The following is a 21,596-nucleotide window of genomic DNA, read 5'->3' on the forward strand; positions in this document are numbered from 1 at the left end:
TTACACGAGTTTCATCTAGTGTTTAATAAGTTAAAAGATTTTCAAAAAACTCTTAACCAAACAAAGTCTAGGCGTAGTCGAGTTTTAGACCGATAAATAGCCTTTTTATATATGAGAATCCAAAAATTGAAGATCATGATAGTAAAAGTATACTAATAATCAAAAGTTCCCAATTTCTTTGCATTTGATTATTTGTAAACCTTATCCATATTGATAATATATCCCATTCTCTCCATCCCCATGGCCGGCAAAGCTACCTACTGCCGGCCATATGAAGCCGGAGCAAAAACAAAACTTCTCATGACTCATGCATTCATAACGATGATTACCCTTATTTATATGCATTTAACTTATAATAAGCCCCCCAAATTCAGCCATTTTAATACATTTCTGTATGATAAACAAAATCGTTTCAGTCGTGGGTTGCGCACCAACTGTTTGACAAAATGCCAAGCTGAAATTTTGCCCATGAAAAAATTCTACAAATAAGGGGAGCCTTTCACTGGTTGACTATTCCCCATCCACCATTCACATTTCAATCTTTTTTTCCCGCAAATTTATCCCACCCAAATAAAAATATACTATGATCTAAATGGTGGGATTTTTTTTTCTCTTTTTTTGCTCCAAATTCATGTATCCCAGTTTTTTTCTTGATATGATATGAGTATGATCATGTCCCAATTTTGAATAAGTATTTTGAGAATTTTAATGTGCACCCCACTTCCTGTTTTTCTCATTTAAGCAAGAATTTTGATTACTTGTTCAAAATCTAGTCTTTTGATCAAGGTACATGCACATTGGTGAAAAAGGAGTTTCTTTCTTTGTCATTGATTTTTTTTTTCCCCTTCTCTTGGGTGGTCTGAATGAGGAAGTTGTGTCCGAATTTGGATAAGGAAGATGCACTCGAGACGATCCTCGAGGTACCTATACCGGAGGAAATGTTTAACAGCATGGGAAACAATGTTGCATTGCGTTGTCAAAATATGCAGCAATGGATGAAGGCTCAGACTTCGGATAAATGGTCATCACCGGTGATTCTAGGCCGGATCAACGAGCTCCGGTTCATTCTTTTCCATATTGGTGCCCCCCTTATTCCTCTTCAGGTTCATATTGACAAGATTAGTCGTCCCGTTAGAGATAATTCCATTGTGAGTTTATCCACCTTCAATCCCCTTTCGATTGCTAATACATTTTTCTGACTTTGCAGTGTTATATCTTTTAGGTCAGTATGTCTTCTGGCCTAATACTATTGATATCTTTGGCTTGTTAGCTAAACTTTGATATATGAGCAAGTAGACTCTTGTCTAATACTCAGTTTGATGCATCTTATGTTATAAGCGGCTTAAAAAGAGTTTTTACAGTTGCCAATTAAACACAAACCAAATCATCCAAAAAAAAGGGGGGAAAAAAGTTAGTAATTTTTATATATACAGCATTCACGCTGACAAAATGATTTCAGTGTTTCATATACTATAATTGGAAAAATGTGCAGGTCCAATAGTATGACTTTTTGATTTCAATGCTTCATGTTCATTAAACACAATCTGTTGCGATTGTGTTTACAATAACTTTTTGCTATTTTGCATTCTTTCATTGTGGCAAGTCCGCTTCACTAACTTTTCAAAATTTTAGCTTTGGCTTTATTTATGTTTTTACCTTGAAGTAGGATGTATAAGTGAAAACTCCTAGAAACTTAATTGTTCAGCTAGAATTTGGATGAACTTATAGGAGATTGTGGAATATGTGGATACAAAGATTTAGAAACAATTGGTTCTTTGTGTGGAAAATTAAGAAATCATAAGTGTTATTTGTTAGATTATACAATGACTTCTACGGTAGTTCTACCCAACCAAAGACATTCACTAGCTACCATATTTAAAAGGCAATCCTCTGGGGTGACTGTAGCTCTGTACATGGATATTTGAACTCCGCACGTGGAATTATCAACAGGCCTTTCAGTGTGTATCGTGTTAGCAATTTTTCCTCTTAATTTAGAGGGATTTGTGATTATACCTTATACTTTGTGATGTGCAGTTTGATCTTCCTAAGTTGACTAGAGTTTTACAGACTTGGATATTGACTTAAAATTTCTTGGAAGCCTAAAGAGATATGTTGAATCTTCTGCATTTGCTTCAATGAGGCTGTGTTTCATTTTCTTCATTTCTCTGAGGACTTAGCACTGTTTTAAATGAACAGAATGACAGATTACCAGGTGACAAATTAGTAATTTAGTGAGCTGATTTATAGATCTTTTAGTCTTAAGTTTGAAGAAACCTTGAGATAATGATGCTCATAGATTCTTATTTGTCAGAAATTATGTTTTACTCGATATGTGCTTGAGCCTTGAAGTCTTGAACTTGCTTAACAGGTCATACACTTTGTGCCTTTGGCCAGGCCGCGGTTTGATATTGCCTCCATTTGATCCTTTACAGCTTCACCAACTTGTATGACTCATTTATGCTCTTTTCGGTTACATTTCCTTTTCTTTCAGGATTACTGATTTTTGAGACATATAGTGGGGAATGAAGAATATTTTGTTGCGTACGCCCCTGAAAACTCATTATGATGTTTAACAATTAACTGGATGCATTTTTGGTGTTACTTAGCATTTCTTTGTTTCTCTAAGTGTCTTTTCCTTAGAAATTTTTTTCTATCCGGCTGTTCTGATAATTAATGTTTGCCTGGTTGAGTGGTTGGTCATTCTTGCTCCCATATGATTCCAAGGACTCTTTCTTCACTTTTCTTTCTATATTTCTATCTTCCTTTTTGTTGGGTTACCATGTGATTGGGTTTATGATTTGAAATGCAGCAAACATCGACTGCAAAGTATATCGTACAGCAGTATATTGCAGCTACAGGAGGGCAAACAGCCATAAGCTCCATACAGAGCATGTGTGTAATAGGACATGCTAGGATTGGCGCTACTGTATTTCATCTAGGTGATCAAACTGTGAAGGGAAAAAACACTGATGAAGCCGGGGGATTTGTATTGTGGCAAAAGAATCCAGACCTGTGGTGTTTAGAATTTGTGGTGTCTGGCTGCAAAGTCTTCTCTGGAAGCAATGGCAAGGTTTTATGGAGGCAATCATCAAATCAACCTTCTGTCACAACTGGTTCTCCCAGACCCTTGCGTCGGTTTCTACAGGTAATTTAGTTTATTGATTCCTGATTCCTGAGTGAAAATTAGTGCGTGTATATTACGATAGTTCTAGAGTACTCCATTTCTGAAAAAGAGCTAGTCCCACATGTATGTGCACTTCATATTTGCAGTAGAGCTTATGAAGATATGATAACGCAAAATCAACTAGACTGAATTAGACATACTCAGCTCAAGCTGAATCTGGCATGTAAAACATCGTGGTATATATATGTTTCCAAACTTGGGTTTACTATGATTTTCTACCATGGACCTTATTCATTTTTTAGTTTTTGTTATTCTATATAGAACCCCCTTCATGATCAGAAGTCTAGATGTTTTGTGCTATGTATCTTGGACAGCACAAAGTCACAAACATAACTAATATCGATGGTGAACCACATAAACCTGTATCATGCTTGATTATTTGTTCTTGAATCCTGCATCTGTTAACCTTATACTTGTAAGGTGTGGATTGGCATTCTTCATATACATTGACTATGTACCTACTTCCTTCATATTTCAACATATGGTCACTTCCCTATTTGATCCTTGATTTTTTCAGGGCTTGGATCCAAGGGCTACAGCCAATTTGTTCATAGATGCAGTATGTATCGGGGAGAAGGTCATCAACCACGAGGACTGCTTCATCCTCAAGCTTGAGACAAGCCAAACAACACTGGATGCACAAAGTGATCCAAAGTATGAAATCATCCACCACACCTTATGGGGTTACTTCAGCCAAAGATCTGGTCTCCTCCTCCAGTTTGAGGACTCGAGGATGTTGCGTTTGAAGAACAACGTTGACAACGATGATGGAGATGGAGTGTTTTGGGAGACAAGTGCAGAGTCATTCATTGAAGACTATAGGTATGTTGATGGGATTAATATAGCCCACAGTGGTAAAACCTCTGTTAGGGTGTTTAGATATGGTGAGCAGTCAGCTAATCACCAAAGAGAGATTGAAGAAACCTGGAAGATTGATGAAGTTGGTTTTAACATTTGGGGTTTGGATACCGACTTTTTTACACCACCAAAAGAGGAAGTAGAGACTTTAGAATATTGATCTTTGATTAAATGTTTTTCTTTTTTTTTAATTGGAGGGAAGGTTCATAGAGAACTATAGAGGATTATGATATAGACAAAATTCACTGGTTTTGTACTTGATGAGAGACTGTATAATTTTGGTCTCCAAAATTGTATATATTAGCATGTATGATTGATTTCTCAATTTTGACTACAAGTTGGTTCTATGGTATAATATAAGGAAAAGTTAATTGTTCTTGTTCATCCATCTACCTTCTAAAGTTTAGTTATTTCTATGTATTTGTGATGACGATGATGATGATGAATTGAGTCGAGTTATAACACTGTGCTGACTAGACTCCATCTTTGATCAAGCTTGAGCCAAGACTCCCATCTTTGATTGGGCTTGAGCCAAGTCAAATTAAAGTAATTAAATTTTAAATAAATTCTTGTTAAGTTTGGATTTTGTTTCAATCAATGATAGCCAATAGAGTTTCATGTTTAATGTTAATTAATTATAATATTGACTAAATTAACAATGTTTTTAACATAATTAATACTTCTAAGCTCTCAAAATGTTCCAAGTTTAGTACTATATTGTTTGCCTAATGGCATTGGATAGGCGATATTGTGTTAGGTCAAGTCAAACCAAACCCAAATCTAACTCATTGCCATCCCTAGTTGTGATGCCACTAATTGAAAAAACACAACACGGGGCAGAAACTATGACTTAGGCTGTTGTGCACCTAGGTCATGACTTGTTCAGTGGGGCAACTTTTTGGCACAAGGCCACAGTTGGATCAGAGAATTTACCACTTCGAGCCACAGTGCTGTGTTGTGAGTTGTGCCGATGTCATCTTTATGGTTAGGGATTAACTAGAAAATGGAGATTTCTTTCTTGGTGAAACTTCCACATAGTGTATAAAAGAGTAGTGCTTGAATGATTATATATTGGATATGAATAATATCTAAACTTTAGCAGATAATCTTAAATATGGACATGAAAAACACAGGTTTTCTATTTCATTTATACTTAATTGATCATTACATTCATACACATATAAAGTTAGCCAAAACATTGGTCTCCTGGTAAGGGCCCAGGGATGGAACCATTCTGCGCAAACTGCAATCCGAACACAACAAGAATGGCTAGCAAGCTCAAGTATGACAAGCCTTCAACAGCACCCAGCAAACCAAAAGGCCCGTTGGGAAGACCCGAACCTGTCTTTGTCTTAGTGTACAAAGACCAGCCAATTACCCCCAACACAACCAAGTAGCTAACCCCCTCCAAAGCCCCTATTGATCCACCAGGACCAGGAGGAAGTCCACAGCCTGTCGTCTTAAGAGTGTAGAGTGACCATCCGATCACCGGAGACGAAATCAATCCTCCGGCTATAGCTAGTTTCTCGACTATCCCACCGTCTTCAGTCTCATTGCTGGTACCCTTTGCCATGGCTACCACCTTGACCATCGTCGAACATTGCAAAGGATTCCTTGTGTATACGCTGCTGCGAGCTTTAACTGGCCTGATGACTGTGGTGAATGATGGAGATAGCAACATAGTATGAAGTTAGCAGGAAAAACTCAAGACAAAGGGAAACGAAAAGAAGAGAGAGGAACTATGACTTGGTAACATAAACACTTTTATTCAATTTTACTAAACCACAAATTTTGGCTCGTTGCTAAAACCTTATCCTAAATGCACATGACCACATGAAAGTATTATTGATTCCCTGCCAACATGTATTTATTTCATTAATCATAACAAGACTTGTAATTAGCCCAAAAGATGGCCCAATTGAGTACAATTATAAGGCCCAGAAACGAGCCCAGCCCATAGAATATACCAGACTTTCTTCAGGTGGTAGAGGCACAAATGAATGACATGATTATTATGATTAATTATATGATGATATAATACATGTAAAATAAGTGGGGCAAAAGTTGATAACACTCCAAGATTGCCACTTAAACAGGGAATATAAAACACATAATTAGGTTACGATCGAAGAGAGAGAATGTAAAAAGACGGAAATGCCCATAGAGAGGGTGAACAATAACAAAGGAAGAAAAGAAAGCATCTTAAAAGAAGGAAAGCCTTTTTATACATGATTATAAATCTCCAATTGAAAATTTGCTTCAACAAGCAATAAGGCGGGTAGTAACAAAGACTGTTGGAGTTCCTACTATAATTTCCCCCTTTTTTTTTAACTTGAATATTTATATATACTGAAGATTTTGGGGGGAAAACACAAGGACAATGAACCCTTCTCATTTAACTGTCATTCAAATAACCCAAACTAACGGCTATTTTCATAGAAGAGGGGAGCCAAAACCATAACTAACCACTTTTTGAACAAGATTTAAAAAAAAAAAAAGAAGAAACCCATCATATTTGGGGATAGTTTTCCCTCCTAAATACTCTGTCCAAGGAAAATAGTCTAACACCTTGTAAAACTGAACTGAACTGCTGCCTACCAATGAGATATACACTTCGAGGTTCTCCATCTCTGTTCACTAGACACACACCATGAAAGAACCTACCAGCAAAATCTTCTTCACTGACGCTTCTTTGAGGATCGCCTCTCTGCATCATCGGCATCTTCTTCATCATCGTTGTCGACAACAGCATCATCATCTCTCTTCCTTTTTGATTCGGAAGAAGATGGCGCCATCACCTGCCCTTCCCCTAGATCATCCTCATCATCTTCAACCTCCTCACCATCCACAGCATCTTCAACTTCCTCACCATCCACGGCATCTTCTACCTCATTTACAGCTTCCATGTCACTATCTTCTGCAACCTCTGTTGACTGTCTTACCCGTTGTACCAAGTAGCCCTCTTCACCATCTTCTTCCTGCCGTTGAAAGCACAACACAGTTCATGAGCAAACTCAAGCAAGAAATTACCCAAGATTCAGCCATTAACATTAACTTTATAAATGCTTAATAGAACACTTCATCACGGAAAAATACACACAGTTGGCAATTTCCTGGAAAACACATCAGAAATCTCCAGCAAAAAAATCAAATGCAAACCAGCACTTGCACACAGCATACAAATTAAATGACAAAGCAACCCAGAAAAGGCTTTGACGGCTAATACAAGAGGAAATCACAGATCACGAAACATATACGGAGATGTGAAGAAACACCACATAGGCAAACTCCAAATAAGAAATCAAAACGACTAGACAGGAGTGAATTTTCTCTCCAGAAAAAGAAAAAAATAAAAGGCACTTTTTAAAAGAAAAGGCACCACCAAAAACCACCATAGAACACATTCAAGCAGAGTTTTAAAAGCAGTGAATACACCAACTTCTTTATTCCCATATTCCCTGCTAAGACCCTTAAAGTCATCAACGATAGACCCAAAAATAGAAAGGAAAAAAAAATAAACAACACGGAAGAAAGGATCAAAAGATGCAATGAAGAACAAAAACGAACCCAATCATAAAAACAATTAATTACCACTTAAAGGATTGCCCCAAGCTTAAATCTTTGAAATCAAACCATTTATCAGTCCCCAATTTTAAATCATTCAAACAACACTCAAGAAGTCAAGAACACAAACAAGGTTAGAACTCTCAAGAAATAGGAAACTTCAACAGAAAACTCAACACCGCAACAGATGAATATAGAGCCAATAAAAGGAAAGACGGAAAAACTAACAGATATCACATTTCTCTTCAAAACCTCTAACTTAGACTTCCAATAATTTTGAAGTCAACATCCAAAGCTCAGTCAAATTCTCACTTTCAAAGCTACAAGTTAGCACAATGAATTACACAATAAAAAGGTTAAATTTTTAATCACCAATAGGTAAATTGATACAACCAACAGAATTCTCCCAAGCTCATACTACAACCATTTTCTTTCTTTTCTTCCTCGGATTAACTAGCCATGTATAAACCACACCTAACTAACAAAAAGTAAAGCACACAAGCCGACCTGCCAAAGGTACGTAAACAACTACAGCTTCTACGAAAGTTAGGAAAACGATTGCAAGCACAATAAACACGAAGGTTGACATCACAACTACAGATTACAGCATGCATCACCCCTAAACAAACAAAACAGCAACAAGAATCTACATAGCTAACATACAGAGAACAAAGACTCAGCTACACATCTCATCAAGTACCTAAAACGCACACAACAACATATTAGAGAAAATTGAGCAAACAATTAGCAAAAGAGCATACATAGCACCAAATCCGAAGGGTCAGTGAGTTATACCTCATCCTCACCCTCATCCTCACCCTCATCATCATCATCCGATTCTCCCTCATCTTCAACATCAAGCTCCTCCTCTCCCGTCTCCCCATTATCATCTTCATCATCCTCATCCTCCCCTTGTTCATGTCCATCAATCTCTCCATCAGTACTAGTCAATCTACTAACACTCTCTGGCTCGGCAGCCTCAACCTCATCATTATCAACCTCCTCAACCTCATCCTCCTCGTCATCATCATCATCGTCATCCTCATCAAACTCCTCATCCCCATCATCATCATCACTATCTACAATATCATGAACCTCAACCACATCCTCCTCTTCCTCACCATCATCCTCATCAATCTCCTCAACATCCTCCTCTTCCTCGCCGTCATCCTCCTCATCCTCATCCTCCCCATCCACCTCCCCAGCCGCCTCTACTCTAAACCCGTTCTCCCTCCCATTATGCAACCCCCCACCATTCTCCCTCCTCCTCGAAACCTCCATCTCCGCCTCCTCCTCATCGGCATCACTCTCCTCATCCTCATCCACATCAACAATCCCATCCCCGGCACCGCCCCCACTATGCCCATTCGTCATCCTATAACCCCTCTCCTCCCCATCTCCATCTCCATCCCCATCAACCTCCCCACTCCCAGGATCATCCTCCTCCTCCTGCTCCTCCTCATCATCATCCTCCTCCTCCTCGTCATCGCTTTCGAGCCGCTCATTCTCCTCAGCATCCATCTTATCCAAATACTTCAAAGACTTAATCAACCCAAACACCCTCGCCCTATAATCCTTAACCCTAGTAACAGGACACTCATACAAATCAAGAGAAACAAGCTTCAACCCAGCTAAAGGCGCAAGATCCTCAATATACTGAATCCTATTATTCGACAAATCAAGGTCTCGCAACGAATCAAGACCCGCTTCAACAAGATACTCTAAACCCGAAGAAATTCTATTATCTGAAAGTATAAGTTTCTGCAGACTACCCAACCTAGGAAACTGCTCAAGCGATGATACTCCAATACTAGCAAGAGAAAGATGCTGAAGATTCTGGAACTTCTCCAAAACTGATGGTGCTGGTAAACGGCCGTGCAAACACTTAACGGCTCCGTCTAGGGTTAAGCTTTTCGTTGCTCCGTTATCCGTTTGCCCGTCTAACGCCGTTACCACCGCCCTCTCCCAGATCTCGTCCATCCAACAACTATCAACTTTTTTTTTCCAATTTATTATAAATTATTAACCCTCGTAAAATTAAATTGGGGATTTTAAATATGAAAACTCCTATTTTTTCAAAGAAACGTTTTTTTAATTTTATTTTGGAAATTTTGAAAACCCTAATTCTGGGTTCAGTGTGATTCGTTTAAAACCCTAAATTTCAGGTATTTTAGCAGGGAAGGAAGAAGATGAATTTCTCTCTCTAGAAAATTTGATTTTCTCTCTCTAAAAAATGGTGAGTTTTTGTTTTGAATGAAGAGTTTCTCTCTCTACAACTCTCTCTCTCTAGGAGATAAACCCCAACGGGAGGGAGAAGGCGGGCCGGGTTAGGGTTTGGGTAGAGGGAATAGTGGCCGTTGGATTGAGGAGGAGTGGATCGGTGACGTGGAGGAATGAATGGTGAGGATTGAGAGAGGGTGTGTTTGTTTCTTGATTAAGAAGGAGTTTGATTGGTATACGCGTCTTTGTGCGGTGTAAATGGTTGGAAATTGGTGAAATATCAGGGTGAGTTTGGGAATTGCCCTTGTTGTTTGTTGAAATTACGGGAATGCCACTTTTTTTTTTCTCATAAATTCACCGCCAAAGTGTTGAATTGTCCCACCACTGTTGGCTTCTTGGCTTTTTGGAAAAACAGAAGTCAAGTCCACTATTTAGGCATTAGCAAATGTGCAATACTATAGACTATAGAGGTTGAAAAACACATATGATTACTGTACATTTTTTCTAAGTATTTAATTTTATTTAGGGTTTTTTTTTTTTCTTTTTCTTTTTAGGGATTACTTAGGAGTATTGATATGGAAAAACTGAAATCGAATCTCTCACTAAGTCCTGGTTAATTCGAACTAAAATGTGACTTTATAATCAAGACTTATTCAAGATAGGAATACAGTGTAAGATAGGGATGTACGAAGTATAGTACATTATAAAGAAATGTTCTATTTATCTACCTAAAATTATAGGTGTTTAAAGTATAAATTTATTACGGTAGATTTGATTGAAATGTAATAAATGTAATCTATTCAAAATTTATAAGATATGATTGAATTCACGGAGTTTGTGTTGATAGTTATGAATTACTTGCTCTTTTTTTTTTTTTTTTTTAATCTGGTATCTTGATATTTATCATAAGTTGAGAAAATCTTCTAAATTAAACTCAAAATAGTATATAAATAAAAACATATTCATGCTGGGATTTATGTGATTCTTCTCAATGGTTAGCTTGTTAAGATTCAATTATTACTTTTACTCCTCTGTTCTTAATTAATTGACATAGTCAAATATGACACACATAATTATTACTCATTCGGGTCAAAGTTAGGGTCATTTGGAGTTCAGGTATGTTTCGAGACGACTTCAGAATGAGTCTATTTTGGATCATGTATGTTCAGTTCAAGTCAATTTCAGGCCAGGTATGTAGAGTCATGTTCAGATTGTTACATCTTATGTCAATATTGTGGATCAAGCTCAAATTGATAATTTATTCAGTTTGTGAGTATAATTACGTTTGGGATGAAAATGTTTGAGTTAGTTTTGGCACTAGGCAATTTTTGTTCGGGTATAAAGTATTTTAATAGGGACTTTTCGAGTACTTGGTCTGTTCAGGTCAAGCAATTCAAGTTCAAATCAGATTGGGTCAACTTCTAGTCGAGTCATTTTGGGTATCAAGTCGACTTTGGATAAAGTACAATTGAGTTAGATCGTTGAAAATATAGGGTCAACATAGGGTCAACTCCACTTTAGGTCGGGTAAATTTTGGGTTTCAATCATTGCTTTCAGGTAGATTTTTGCGTTAGGATTGTCAAGTTTACACAAATATTTGGTTTAGCCACCATGACAACCTAATTTGCATTCTTTTTTTGAAAAAAAAAAAAAATATATTGAATATCATTATTAATCTCTTGAAATTTTAAACCTGATTGTAGCTTATTGGCATTAGTTAAATCTTAAAACATATTTAAACTCAATTTCCATTTGAAGTCAATTTTCATGAAATTTCATGTCACAAAGTGGAATATAAATTAATTGTTAGCTAGAATATTAAGAAATTTGTTACGGAGTATATAGTTATAAACAAGATACTTTTAAGTTAAAAGGAACCAGTTCACAAAATTGTTTTTTTTTTAATTAATTTATTTAGTACTTGATAAGGATTAAGTACCAAAGAGTTATCTTACTCACCAATTACTGTCGTTGTAGTATAGTGGTAAGTATTCCCGCCTGTCACGCGGGTGACCCGGGTTCGATCCCCGGCAACGGCGTGGTAATTTTTTAACTCTTTTTAAAAAAAAAAAAAAAAAATTCCGAAATCGTTCAAAGTTTTTTCCAATATACTGTATTCCATATTTTCATTAGACTAGACTCTATGTACATGGAGTTGTTTTGTGGGTAGACTAAAAGATGTCATGTCATTGACTCATTTAAGATCTACAACTGGCAACTTAGTATATAAATTGTTTCTTAAGAATCAACAAATCAGTTACTCTTACATTGAAATTAAAAACAATAAACTCTGTTCTATCCATAACACATCATCATATTATACAAGAAGAAAGCATCAAGACTAGTAAATACCTAAAGACCCAAGAGCTACACTACAGCTAATCATCTTCCACCAGCTGTATCAGAACCCTTGCCTTGATTATGTCTACTGGGTTCCTTGAGGTCCGACGAACCTGCTGTTTGGTATTGTCCTGGTTGTGAGTTTTGATTACTAGGCCGCGATGTGGAAGTTGCTCCAAATACCTGAGCGGCAACAAATGGATTAGGCCTCATAGACCCAATGGCTTTTTGCTCTGCTTGCATACTTGAATTGAACTTCAATCCAATCCCTTGATTGATCTCACCACTGTTCTTCCCAGCACTAGAACCAGTTTGAGCCCCGGGTTTCCAAGAAGTGGATGACTTATTCGTATTAGGGGCATTGCCATCATTCTCCCCCTTGACCTTGTCCAGATGAGTAGCCTCTGAAGCCTGATTTGTTTTGGGTTGCTTGCTCTCAGGCTGCTTTTCTCGATCGGAAGTAGTAATTTCTGGGGGTTCGGCTCTAGGGGTTGCAGAACGGCCAGATGCGATAGTAGTAGTTGGAAATGCTTTTTCAGGAGGGACAACTGGAGTATAATTAGACGGGAGTAAATCATCCCAGTTCTCAAGCAGCTCTTTGTAGACTTTTCTGAGTGTGACCTCAGTGAGACCTGTAACCTTACATATCTCTGCCTGGGTCTTGCGTCTATCTTCTAGTTGACAGGCCAGATATATAGCAGCAGCTGATATGCTTATAGGGTTCCTACGAGTGCAGAAACATTTGTTCATCACAACTTCTCCAATGTGGGTTGCAAGTTCCTATAAATGTCCAAAATGGTATAAATTATGAGTAAGCATTTCTTTGAAGAACCTTAATGACATTCTCTTCCAAAGCCACCAGAATAATGAAGAAATGCAATACAGGAGGACACCTACAGAGTAATTTTGACAAATAGCAAGAATTTTCCAATTCTAATTCTGGTGCAAATGTGCAATAGCCAACTGATGACTAGCAACATAAGATATGTTATACTTCAGCATCAATGTCAAAAATAGCTTCATTAATAATCAGCAAAAACAGGAAAGCAGTTGGAAAGCGGCAAAATTTACAATATATGGCTTGCCTGGATTGAGGATGAATAGGAGGGGAAAAAGTAATGGGTTAGAAATTTTGAGAGGGATGGAATGACGGAGATAATTACATACATGAAGTAACTTACTACTCTACAGAATGAGAGTAACAAATTAACAATTACCCAACCCCCCCCCCCCCCCCAAAAAAAAACGCGGGTTACTTTTCCATCCTTTATGGCCTCTATTCACCTCAATTCTTCTAGTCCCACTTCTTCATAATTGAAAAAGGAATTGTTACTAGATTCCCAAACTTGTAATAACTAAATTTTCACCTCTTAATGAATCACCTTGGAACTATTTCCTGTTTAAACTTTTATACCCCTACTTATTAGTTATTACTCAAATTCAAGCACAGCCATAAATGACAGTATCTCAGAAGCTTTCCAATTCTTCATAAGTTACCTCTAATTGGCATCACTGGGTGACATTGAAAAGTACATTCTATATCACCCAATGACGCATATGAGCAGACATTACCAGGAATTTCTATTTACCTGAGCGGATTTATTAAGCTGGAGAAGATTGCAAAATCTGGGCATATGTACAGCTATGGAATTGCTATTAATTGGTTGGCTGAGCTGTAGAGCTTCTCCCAAGATCTTGATATACTTTCCAATCTCTTTCTGAGGAAGGTTTGCTGCAATTGAGATTTCCTGTCACATGAAATAAGAGACCCTATTACAAACGCCCTTAAATTTAAGTGCCCTTTCTTATCTGATAAATTAGAGAGAAGAGATAATAGAATGATTTTTGTATTGCTTGCTTGTTTATTATTCATCAATAGGTTGACTATTTATACAAAACCTAACCTCATAAGATAGGAAACAATATTCCTAAAAGATATACCATATATCCTAATGATATATTCTCAAAATAATATCTTAACATAAATATCCTAAATATATTATTCTCTTAAATGATATATACGGAAAATATATCACACATATATTTTCCGATATCTCTAACACCCTCCCGCAATCGTAACGGCAGTAACACGAACGTTGCGATTGGAAATTCTTCACTTTGTTGAAGCCGAGATGCACACTCTTGTGATGTCGCCTTCAATTTTTGTCTCTTCTTTTCAACGATGAGAATGTTCATCTTTTCGAACTAATCAGTCATCAATCAAACAGGAACGTCATTCTTTTCGAACCTGCAAATATAACAATTTTTGGTTTTTCCAGAGCAAAACCGAGCTCCAATCAAATATTGGTTTGTCAGAGTAAACCACACTCAAATTTCTTATTGGCCTTTCAGAGTAAACCACACTCAAATTTCTTATTGGTCTTTCAGAGTAAACCACACTCAAATCCAAAGAAGCAAAATTATGCTCGAATCAACTCACAAACCTCGTCTCACGGCACAAGGAGAACCAAATATATCTTGTCTCACGACACAAGCGAGCCGTTTTTTTTTTTTTCATCTTTGAGAGTCAAAGACACACCAACGACTTTATTTTGATCTCAATGCTTAGAAAAGCCACGCATGATGTAATGTATACATCAAGTCATCAACTCAAATTCTGCACCAACACTAACTTGCACAGCGGAATAAACTAAAAAAAAAATTGGTAATTTTTGCTAAAGGATCACCCCACCGGTGGGTTAGAAATCTAACCCACTGGTAGGGGGGAAATTTTTTATGAACGGTCCCAAGATTTAACCTGCTCTTGATACCATGATAAATTAGAGAGAAGAGATAATAGAATGGTTTTTGTATTGCTTGCTTGTTTATTATTCATCAATAGGTTGAGTATTTATACAAAACCTAACCTCATAAGATAGGAAACAATATTCCTAAAAGATATACCATATATCCTAATGATATATTCTCAAAATAATATCTTAACATAAATATCCTAAATATATTATTCTCTTAAATGATATATACGGAAAATATATCACATATATTTTCCGATATCTCTAACATTATCACATTGGCAACTTTTCTTAGATCTTTTCACCCCATATATTATTGCAAATAAAATGAGCACAACCTTTTCTTCAAATTTGTACTCGGGTAATATTTTTTCATTGTTCAGTACTCCATAAAAGTTTCAGCATGGGGGGAAATGAAGGCGGTTAGAAATGAACAACTTGCACAACTTTGTAAATACAGCAATCAGATTTCATAAATGGCTCAGCATCCAGAACTTAATCTAAGGAAAACAAGAACTAAGAAAAGGGATTGCATAATGTTCACCATAAAACTGTATCAAGACCGAGACTTTCAAATCCAGACCAATCCTCGAAAACATCAAATACACATTCGAAATTTAGAATGTATCAAACAAATTTGTACAATGAGCCTCTTAAAATTATCAATGTACTAATTGTCTAATTGAAAAGTTCAACCAGAAATTACTCCTATCAAATAAAAGCAAGAGATAGACAGCTTCAAGTTAAAGAGCTTAAACTCATGCACTCCTACACAAACACCATTTCTAAAACACAAAATAGACAAATTCAAAACACTAGCATCATTCTAAAACTCCAATTCCCAGAAAAATCCCTGAATTCACAAAGCTCAATCATGAAAGGGTTTGGTTTATAAAAACCAAATAATCCAATACAATCATCCTAATTTCAAAACCCCGGCAAACGCCAAACGCCAACTAGCTTAGTTAGTTAGTAAGTAAAGTCCGGGGTAATAATACCAGAGACCTATGATCAAATCCCGTCTACATCATTATTGAAAATTTGAACAAAACCCCATTCATTCAACAAAGCAGCAATAACAAAATACTAGTAGATAAAATACCAACAAATTAGCAGAAAATGGAGAGGAGAGAGAAACCTGAAGAGTACGGGGCTCCTGAGCTTCACGAATAGCTTGAACAAGACAAGCAGTAGCAAGAGCTTCAACACTACGATTCCTCAAACAAGTAGCAGAAGAACAATCCCTAAACAACTGAAAAGCATGATCAGAAATATCATGGTCCAAGCCCAGAATCGAAGCAACATCAACAATCTGAAGATAAGCCCTCAAATTATCAACAACAACCCCAGAAGAAGACGAATTAGAATTTACAGAAGTACCCTCGAGAGCACGCTCAAGCTCAGCGAGGTGGCCGGAGAAGGAGAGAGAAGAAGCGGCGAAGAACGGGCAGTGGCGGAGAGACCAAGTGGAGAAGGCGGTGAGAAACCCGGTTGGGTCAAACGGGTCATCCGGGTCGGGTTGAGGAGGAGAGAGAGGGAGGTCGGAGGTGGAGAGGAAAAGAGGGGAGTCTTGAGCTTGAAGATGGAAGATGTGGTGGGTTTGAGTCTGGCGTTCTTCGATGACACGGCCGCAAGATGTGCACTCTGTTATGTAGCGGCCTGTAGGGGTGGTTGTGCACCGCCCGTGTGATGGTGGTGCTGAGCAATACGGACACTTCATTTGGGTTTCTCCTGTTTTTTTTTTTGTTTTCCTCTCTCACTGATTTTCAGCTCTTTCTGGGTATGTTCCACTTTTTTGTAGTTTGATTTGGATGATTCAGGAGTTCAGGACAAAGTGTGTTGGACATAGAGGTGTCAAAACTTCACCAGACCTGACTCGAACTAATCACGATTCAAGTTTAAAAATAGATCCGACCTAAATTTACTAAACCCAATCCGAACACCCGAATGAACACCACCATGTGAGTGTAGATAAATTTCCTTTAATTATCAGGATTTGGAGTAATTTGTTTAGTTGTTATTCCTAGATATTTTGAATCCTTCAATTGGTAAGGGTTATACAAGATTTAAGTGTTCGAATCAATTGGTAAGGGTTGTTCCACCTTAATCAAAAAGTCGGTATAACATCTGATAAAGAATTTATAGCCAATTTATCCATGCCACAGGTACTAGTGGTACTACTCTCACCATGTTGTACGGAGCCAAAATATGCATCTAATAATTTTCTTATCTTTGATATAGAATTCACTATCTTTAGTTTACAAAGTTCTTATATTCTTACAGTAATGAAGAATCAATATAGTGGGAGCAAAGTTTCCTTTCAATAAATTTTAATAGCGACATTTGTAATAATGAAATTCCAGCTTCAGTACATATTCTGCATGTAAACAAGATCAGCTGACTACAAGTGAGTTGTATGCCCTGGCAGAAGTTTGCATCTTATAAGCAAAACTCTCTGAACGCCAATCATGTGTGATGAATTGTAGCTTCATAGGCCGCATAAGTATCCATTTATCAACTATTCCCAGATGCAGTTGCTGTCTTTCTAATTTCTGCATGCTTAAGACTCAATGCTCGAGCACCCTGTTAACATAGCAGCAAAAACAGAAATGAGTCTGACTCCACAAGCATTTTATTATCAATGAAAAATTGCTTTCCCACCAATTATTGAGGTGGGAAGGGATGTGGAGGTGAGGGTCAAGTTCCAATATCCCTATATAGTGAATGATTAAATGCGGCTCTCCACAAACATTGCTACTTTTAGAAATACCGGCCAACCAGGCCACTTTGTCTCACAACTTGCAAAAGATGCCAACCAAACACCGCCCACCACCCCCCCCCCCCCCCCCCACACACACACACAAAAAAAAAAAAAAAAAAAAAGAAAAAAACTTAGGTGGGCAGCAGGAGCATCAGGCAAGTGCTTGGTAGGCTAACAGCCTGATTCTTAGTTTAGGAGGGGGGAAGATTATCAAACGTATTAACCATGCTAAAACTTTTCCAGTCTCATAAGTTAGATACTGCCATGTTTCACCATGCATCATAAGTCTTTCATGATAATTCTCACAATCCACATTTGGAATGAGGAAAATAAAATAAGGGGTAAAGCAAATTAATTTGAGGCTAAAATAGGGGATACGTGAATGGGTGGGTGTCTTGGTGGTGGTTGGCTACTTGGCTGGTTAAGGTAAGCAGTTATTGGCCAAGGGTATTGTCCTCTACCAATTCCAAGTAAAAATCATCTACCACAGATAATCCTTGGAGCCAAAATAGTATAGTTTTTTTTCCTCTCATGAAAATTCAACTTATTAGCTTATCAGTTCACTCACTCTCGGGCCAAGTATTATTACTGTCATTCTGCTATAGTTACCAGAGAATACTAAAATTATGATACAGAATAAGAAAAGTTCAGCAACACAATGGTAAACCCTGCTATATAAGCCTCTTTTACAACATTGATATGGGCTTTAATGATTACAAATCCATACTACTTATCTGATCAGTAAATTGGTGAGGTATAATCCAACTAGGCACACACAAGAAAAATTCAGGAATGGGTTAGCAAAACTGAAATTGTAAGGCAAATTTCTGTAATTCCCTATCTCATGGAATCACATACATAGAAGGAACAATCCATCACCGCCACAATACCCTCAATAACACCCACTGAGGATTCCCTTTCCTGACAACCCACTATTTCCTATGAAGACCAATGTATAAAAAAACTTAGGAGCATTGATGTGATAGAGAAAGATGTGCATTTATGGTGTGCCTCTTCAAATGCATTTTGGCTTCTTAAAAAAAGTGTTACACCCCTTTTGTCTAGTGCATAGGTATGCTATTTTATACACTGATAAGGACTGGATGAGGTACTAAGGCAAAAGAGAAGGGGAATGGATCAAAGGGGAAGGGAATTTAATATCCAAAGAGCCAAATACTCGTTTTTAATTTCATGCATGGGTTCTCACAAATCATCCATTTTGGTCATATTAAAGACTTAGGAACGAGGTCAAAGGGCAAATCAAAAAGTATTTCTGAATTCTGATCTGATCCCCAACTTCAAATTTAGTTAGTCACTTTTCAAAATTTCTTGGAGCATTATTGTAATCCTTTACCATCAAACTGCAATAAGCTAATAACTTATGCACTGGCCACCCACACACCAACCTCTTGTAACCAATGCTCTGAATGATATGAAACAGCAGGAAACTCACTAAGAGTTCATACTAATTATGAGGCAAGTTGAAGTATATTATAGAATGGTCACTGACAGTCGCATTAAATATGAGTCAGCCAATAGGTATGATGCACTTATTTAGTTATTGCTTTCCATGACTCAACAGCCAGCAGGGATATGGCAAATAATTAAAAAGAAAAAGGAGAAGACTATGTGCTGCCACACTGACGCGGCAGCAGACTTGCAGGCACCAAGGATTCTATCTTCTCGTCTTCTATAAACCTCAATCACCCATAATCCAACAAGAATAATCTATGTTAAACTAATGAAGTAATTATCTAATAATTTGAGCCAGAAATTGACCCAATTTCATAAGAGGTTCATAATAGCTACTCAACAATCTGATCAAATTTGCCTTATGGAAACATCTTCAAGCAAGTTACTTCCACTCCCAGTTCCATGTAAACATCAGAAAAGCAAATATGTACAATCTTAAATCTGAAAGACACAGAAATGTCAATTAATTAACCAAACCGCATTAACACACACCACCATCCAAAATTCCAATTCACTCACAGCAACCCAAACGAGCAAAAGTATACTTCCAATAATTCACAAATTCAGATTCCCATTAAAGGTTTCTCAGCATACCTTTGGAAAACACCCTCACTCCAATTTCAGTAAAAAAAAAAAAGTCACCCCTCTCTTACTAAACATCCGTCCTTTTAAAAACTCTACTGCAAAAAACTTATATCCATCAACCTTTATTCCTTAATCACTCAAATCATATCTGTCACTAAAGATGCATAAGCAACATCAGCTATAAGACCAACAAGCATATGAATACCAGGGATGTAAGCGCACAAACTAATGTAGCTTAGTTGGTTAAAGTTCTAGGGGATTGTGCTCAAGGTATTATATCGAAACTCATCTAAATCACTCCAAAAATGTACAATATAACAGCTAAAACAATACTGACAGTGAATTGGATAGAAGACAGATCAAGATCACCCCTCATTCTAAATTCAGCTTTATAAAAATATAAAAAAAAATATCACCCCTCACTCTATCTTCAGTAAAAAAAAATGACCCTTCTCCTATTGTACACCCATCTTACAGTAAACAACTGATATTTATCAACTTACATTCCCATCACCCAAATTATATCCAACAGCAATGGTCCAAAAAGCAACATCAATTCAATCAAACCATATACCAGTAAGCATAATAACACAATGGAGTCATGAAATCACACGCATTAAAGTTTCTTTGTCGGTTAAAAGTTTTGGGGATCATTTACAAGACCACAAGGCCTAAGACCTTAGATCAAATCCCGTCTACATTAATAACTTTTGCGACTTCATATACACAAAAATGCACACGATTCAGGAGCGAGAAACAACACTGACCGTCATCTGAATTGGGGGCGGATCAAGATCAATCGAACGAATAGACATCTTAGCAATCTCAGTAATTGCAGCTTCACGAACACCAGGCACATCACTAGTCATATCCTCATACGCCGCTTCAAACGCCTGTTGCCAAAACCTCGGCAATCTCATCCGCCGACTATTCGTATACACATCCCACATATACTTCACCACTTTCTCTCTCTCCTCCATTTCCTGCAAATTCAATCAAACCCCACAAAAATTAACACCAACCCAGATTCAAAAATCAAAGAAATAGAAATTATAAACTCACCAAAACATCAAGATCGTTTCTTAGAGGAGTGTCGAGGTCGTCGGAGAGACGGTTGAGGTTTCCGGCGGACCACCGTAGAGTGACGGTGCCGGTGAACATGGACCAGAAAGCAAGCAGTAAAATGGCGGCTAACGCCCAGAATTTGTACCGCCCTTTGCCGAAAACACTCACATCGGAGGTTTCTTTCTTGGTTGATGAAGCTGTTGATGAGGTTGAATTTGATGTTGTTAATGGGAGAGAATCATCATCTTTCATTTTTTATTATAGATTTTTTTCTGGGGTTGGGATTTGCAGGAATTTTGGGGGGAAATTGAAATGATTTTTCCTAGTTGAGTTAGATTTTGTTGTGGTTTTTTGATGAGGAATATACTCGTATAAGAAAAAGGTTTTGTTCGAGGAATTATTGAGCAAGAAGAAGTGGGTCGATCACTCGATCTGAATAGCAGGAGTGTTACGGGGAACTGCCCGGATGGGGAAGGGGGTTGATTAGTGACGTACTGATGTTATTTCATCTATTTCTTAATAATTGCAACAATAAATTTATACAAATTTTTGAAAATTATAAGGGAGTGATTTCCATGAATAATTGTTAAAATACAAATTAATTTTCTATATAAGTTGATTTAAAAACTATTTCTTACAATACCGTCCACGTAAGATCGGTTCCTAAGTTTGGAACTTAGCATTAAAAAACCGCTAATACCATTAGAGGTTTTGTATATAGAAGCTTAGAGGTTCTATATATATAGAACCACTAATACCATTAAAGGTTCTACATATAGAACTGATAATACCA

At 37.3% G+C, this 21,596-nt stretch overlaps 5 protein-coding genes and 1 non-coding gene across 8 annotated transcripts; 2 read left to right on the forward strand and 4 right to left on the reverse strand.

Annotated features, from left to right (window-relative positions):
* Positions 1-160: 160 nt before the first annotated feature.
* On the forward strand, positions 161-4,369 carry LOC145563498 (uncharacterized). Its single transcript, XM_081623942.1, has 3 exons — positions 161-1,148; positions 2,810-3,145; positions 3,702-4,369. The coding sequence occupies exons 1-3, from the start codon at positions 864-866 to the stop codon at positions 4,200-4,202; spliced, it is 1,122 nt and encodes a 373-aa protein (XP_081480068.1). The 5' UTR covers positions 161-863; the 3' UTR covers positions 4,203-4,369.
* A 788-nt stretch (positions 4,370-5,157) lies between these two features.
* On the reverse strand, positions 5,158-9,902 carry LOC145562207 (uncharacterized). Of its 3 annotated transcripts, none has more exons than XR_014094295.1 (3): positions 8,402-9,902; positions 6,641-7,020; positions 5,158-5,695 (listed from the first exon to the last, which is right to left on the reverse strand). XR_014094295.1 is itself a non-coding variant. In XM_081622405.1 (3 exons), the coding sequence occupies exons 1-2, from the start codon at positions 9,584-9,586 to the stop codon at positions 6,721-6,723; spliced, it is 1,485 nt and encodes a 494-aa protein (XP_081478531.1). In that variant the 5' UTR covers positions 9,587-9,901; the 3' UTR covers positions 5,158-5,695; positions 6,707-6,720. The 3 variants fall into 3 exon arrangements, 1 of the variants encoding a protein (XP_081478531.1); XR_014094296.1 differs by having other exon boundaries at positions 6,611-7,020; XM_081622405.1 differs by having other exon boundaries at positions 6,707-7,020; positions 8,402-9,901.
* On the reverse strand, positions 5,229-5,633 carry LOC145564772 (uncharacterized). The gene has a single exon (XM_081624977.1). The coding sequence runs from the start codon at positions 5,631-5,633 to the stop codon at positions 5,229-5,231; it is 405 nt and encodes a 134-aa protein (XP_081481103.1).
* A 1,891-nt stretch (positions 9,903-11,793) lies between the features above and the next one.
* Positions 11,794-11,865, forward strand: TRNAD-GUC (transfer RNA aspartic acid (anticodon GUC)). The gene has a single exon. It is a non-coding gene; the product is annotated as a tRNA-Asp (tRNA).
* Positions 11,866-12,032: 167 nt separating this feature from the next.
* Positions 12,033-16,665, reverse strand: LOC145562208 (plant-specific TFIIB-related protein 1-like). The gene is made up of 3 exons (XM_081622406.1): positions 16,058-16,665; positions 13,756-13,914; positions 12,033-12,946 (listed from the first exon to the last, which is right to left on the reverse strand). Exons 1-3 carry the CDS (start codon positions 16,637-16,639, stop codon positions 12,209-12,211), a joined length of 1,479 nt encoding a protein of 492 aa, XP_081478532.1. The 5' UTR covers positions 16,640-16,665; the 3' UTR covers positions 12,033-12,208.
* A 463-nt stretch (positions 16,666-17,128) lies between these two features.
* Positions 17,129-21,291, reverse strand: LOC145562210 (uncharacterized). The gene is made up of 3 exons (XM_081622410.1): positions 20,801-21,291; positions 20,506-20,721; positions 17,129-17,502 (listed from the first exon to the last, which is right to left on the reverse strand). Exons 1-3 carry the CDS (start codon positions 21,053-21,055, stop codon positions 17,434-17,436), a joined length of 540 nt encoding a protein of 179 aa, XP_081478536.1. The 5' UTR covers positions 21,056-21,291; the 3' UTR covers positions 17,129-17,433.
* Positions 21,292-21,596: the final 305 nt, after the last annotated feature.

This window comes from Chenopodium album, chromosome 10 (assembly GCF_948465745.1).
Source record: "Chenopodium album chromosome 10, dcCheAlbu1.1, whole genome shotgun sequence".
Lineage (NCBI taxonomy): Eukaryota > Viridiplantae > Streptophyta > Magnoliopsida > Caryophyllales > Amaranthaceae > Chenopodium > Chenopodium album.

What these genes read in the sequence shown, in the direction of transcription:
- LOC145562207 (XM_081622405.1), bottom strand. Translation starts at nt 9,586, where the DNA reads ATGGACGAGATCTGGGAGAGGGCGGTGGTAACGGCGTTAGACGGGCAA. An exon ending in AGGATGAGGGTGAGGATGAG is followed by an intron (nt 7,021 to 8,401) that starts GTATAACTCACT and finishes TTTCAACGGCAG; the next exon opens with GAAGAAGATGGTGAAGAGGG.
- LOC145562208 (XM_081622406.1), bottom strand. Translation starts at nt 16,639, where the DNA reads ATGAAGTGTCCGTATTGCTCAGCACCACCATCACACGGGCGGTGCACA. An exon ending in AGGAGCCCCGTACTCTTCAG is followed by an intron (nt 13,915 to 16,057) that starts GTTTCTCTCTCC and finishes TTCATGTGACAG; the next exon opens with GAAATCTCAATTGCAGCAAA. An exon ending in AGCTTAATAAATCCGCTCAG is followed by an intron (nt 12,947 to 13,755) that starts GTAAATAGAAAT and finishes GGACATTTATAG; the next exon opens with GAACTTGCAACCCACATTGG.
- LOC145562210 (XM_081622410.1), bottom strand. Translation starts at nt 21,055, where the DNA reads ATGAAAGATGATGATTCTCTCCCATTAACAACATCAAATTCAACCTCA. An exon ending in GAAACGATCTTGATGTTTTG is followed by an intron (nt 20,722 to 20,800) that starts GTGAGTTTATAA and finishes TTGAATTTGCAG; the next exon opens with GAAATGGAGGAGAGAGAGAA. An exon ending in CGCCCCCAATTCAGATGACG is followed by an intron (nt 17,503 to 20,505) that starts GTCAGTGTTGTT and finishes CTATGTTAACAG; the next exon opens with GGTGCTCGAGCATTGAGTCT.
- LOC145563498 (XM_081623942.1), top strand. Translation starts at nt 864, where the DNA reads ATGAGGAAGTTGTGTCCGAATTTGGATAAGGAAGATGCACTCGAGACG. An exon ending in CCGTTAGAGATAATTCCATT is followed by an intron (nt 1,149 to 2,809) that starts GTGAGTTTATCC and finishes TTTGAAATGCAG; the next exon opens with CAAACATCGACTGCAAAGTA. An exon ending in CCTTGCGTCGGTTTCTACAG is followed by an intron (nt 3,146 to 3,701) that starts GTAATTTAGTTT and finishes TGATTTTTTCAG; the next exon opens with GGCTTGGATCCAAGGGCTAC.
- LOC145564772 (XM_081624977.1), bottom strand. Translation starts at nt 5,633, where the DNA reads ATGGTCAAGGTGGTAGCCATGGCAAAGGGTACCAGCAATGAGACTGAA.